The 1,650-nt window shown below is 37.9% G+C and overlaps 1 protein-coding gene across 1 annotated transcript; it reads right to left on the bottom strand.

Annotated features, from left to right (window-relative positions):
• Positions 1-487: 487 nt before the first annotated feature.
• On the bottom strand, positions 488-1,435 carry LOC130875058 (olfactory receptor 6K3-like). Its single transcript, XM_057770695.1, has one exon. It carries the CDS (start codon positions 1,433-1,435, stop codon positions 488-490), a length of 948 nt encoding a protein of 315 aa, XP_057626678.1.
• Between the last annotated feature and the right edge of the window lie 215 nt (positions 1,436-1,650).

Raw genomic sequence — 1,650 nt, forward strand, 5'->3', positions numbered from 1 at the left:
AAAGCTACAGAGAAACCCTGTCTCGAAAAACAAACAAACAAAAAAACAAAAACAAAAACAAAAAAAGCTAGAATCTTTGCAAAAAAAAATCTTGAAATCAACACAAAGTCCCAACACATGCCAACAACCACATGCCACCTAATCATGACATTTTATCACTAGCTAAATAGAAAGAGTATAGCAAATGTTCTTGAACTAAAATCAGAGTGTCATGTTCCTTCCTCAAGCCCAAATAATCTCGGTCATGCGGGTTTTGTTAAGATTTTATAAATGACTATGTAAATAACCAAGCAATTCTAAGTTTAAAGTGAAAGCATACACAAAAAATCGTTGAGCTGTGCCAATTATAAATATCATTATCCCTTAGGTCATGATCCTTAATTGGCTTGGAAAAGATGGCACTGCATCATTTATAATATTAGCGTTATTTGCTTCAAAAACATATGAAGAGGATGAGATATTTTAAACAGACATGGGTAAACTCACATTAGGTCTCAGAGACAATGAATAACTTTTGAGAACAGAACACGTTCTTAAGGGCATCTTTCATGTCTCTGTTCCTCAGGCTATAGATTATAGGATTGAAAAACGGAGCAAGGACAGCAAACATTAGTGCAATGATCTTCTCCAGAATAGGTTGGAATGTAGCAGAGAAACGCAAGTACATGAGAGATGCACTGACAGAAAACAGCAGGAATATGGTGATGTGGGCTGAGCATGTGGAGAATGCCTTCTGCCGGCTCTCACCAGATGGAAACCTCAGGATCACAGTGATGATTCTTAAATAGGAAAGGGCAATGACAGAGGCACAGGTCAGGATGGAGATAGCGTGGATGATATCTTCAACCAGAATCATAGACGTGTCTGTACACGCCAAGAGAAGTACAGGTTCTAAATCACAGAAGAGCTGGTGGATATGATTGGGGCCACAGAAGGGCAGAGTAGATATCCACACAATCTCTGGGAGGAGCATGAGGAAGCCAAGGATAAAGAAACCTGTGCAAAGCTGTGTGCACAGCTGTGGAGTTATGATGATTGCATAGCGGAGTGGGTTACAGATGGCAACATATCTGTCGATGGCCATTATTGTGAGGACCAAACCTTCTGTGACTCCAAAGGAATGGAAAAAATACATCTGCAGCAGGCAACCAATGAAGGAGATGATTTTATCTTTGCTGACTAGGTTGTAGAGCATTCTGGGAATGGTCACTGTGGTATAACAAATCTCCAGGAAGGAAAAGATGCTGATGAAACTGTACATGGGATTGTGCAGACGGACATCCAGTTGCACAGCCAAGAAGATGATGGAGTTTCCAACAACAATGAACATGTAAATACAAAGCAGAAGGATGAAGAACAAAAGGCCCCCATCCTCAAACTGAGGGAAATCAGAAAAAAAGAATTCTATCACCTTTGTCTGATTCTCTTTATCCATATTTTCAGCATTTATTAGCTGGCTGAAGGAATAAGTACAATCAGCACTCAAGTAAGAGAACAAATATACAAAATTTTAACCATGTAAATATTCTCAATATTAAACCAATTAAATAAAATATATTAAACTGTTATCAGACTTGTAAATTTTTTGCTAAGTATATTTAGTTGTCAACTCTTCTGTTTTTTTTTTAAAGAAACAGTTGACTTTAGAAA

The sequence above is a fragment of the Chionomys nivalis genome, chromosome 5 (genome assembly GCF_950005125.1).
Source record: "Chionomys nivalis chromosome 5, mChiNiv1.1, whole genome shotgun sequence".
Classification (NCBI taxonomy): domain Eukaryota; kingdom Metazoa; phylum Chordata; class Mammalia; order Rodentia; family Cricetidae; genus Chionomys; species Chionomys nivalis.

Excerpts from the sequence above, each read along its gene's own strand:
- LOC130875058 (XM_057770695.1), bottom strand. The coding sequence starts at position 1,435 with ATGGATAAAGAGAATCAGACAAAGGTGATAGAATTCTTTTTTTCTGAT.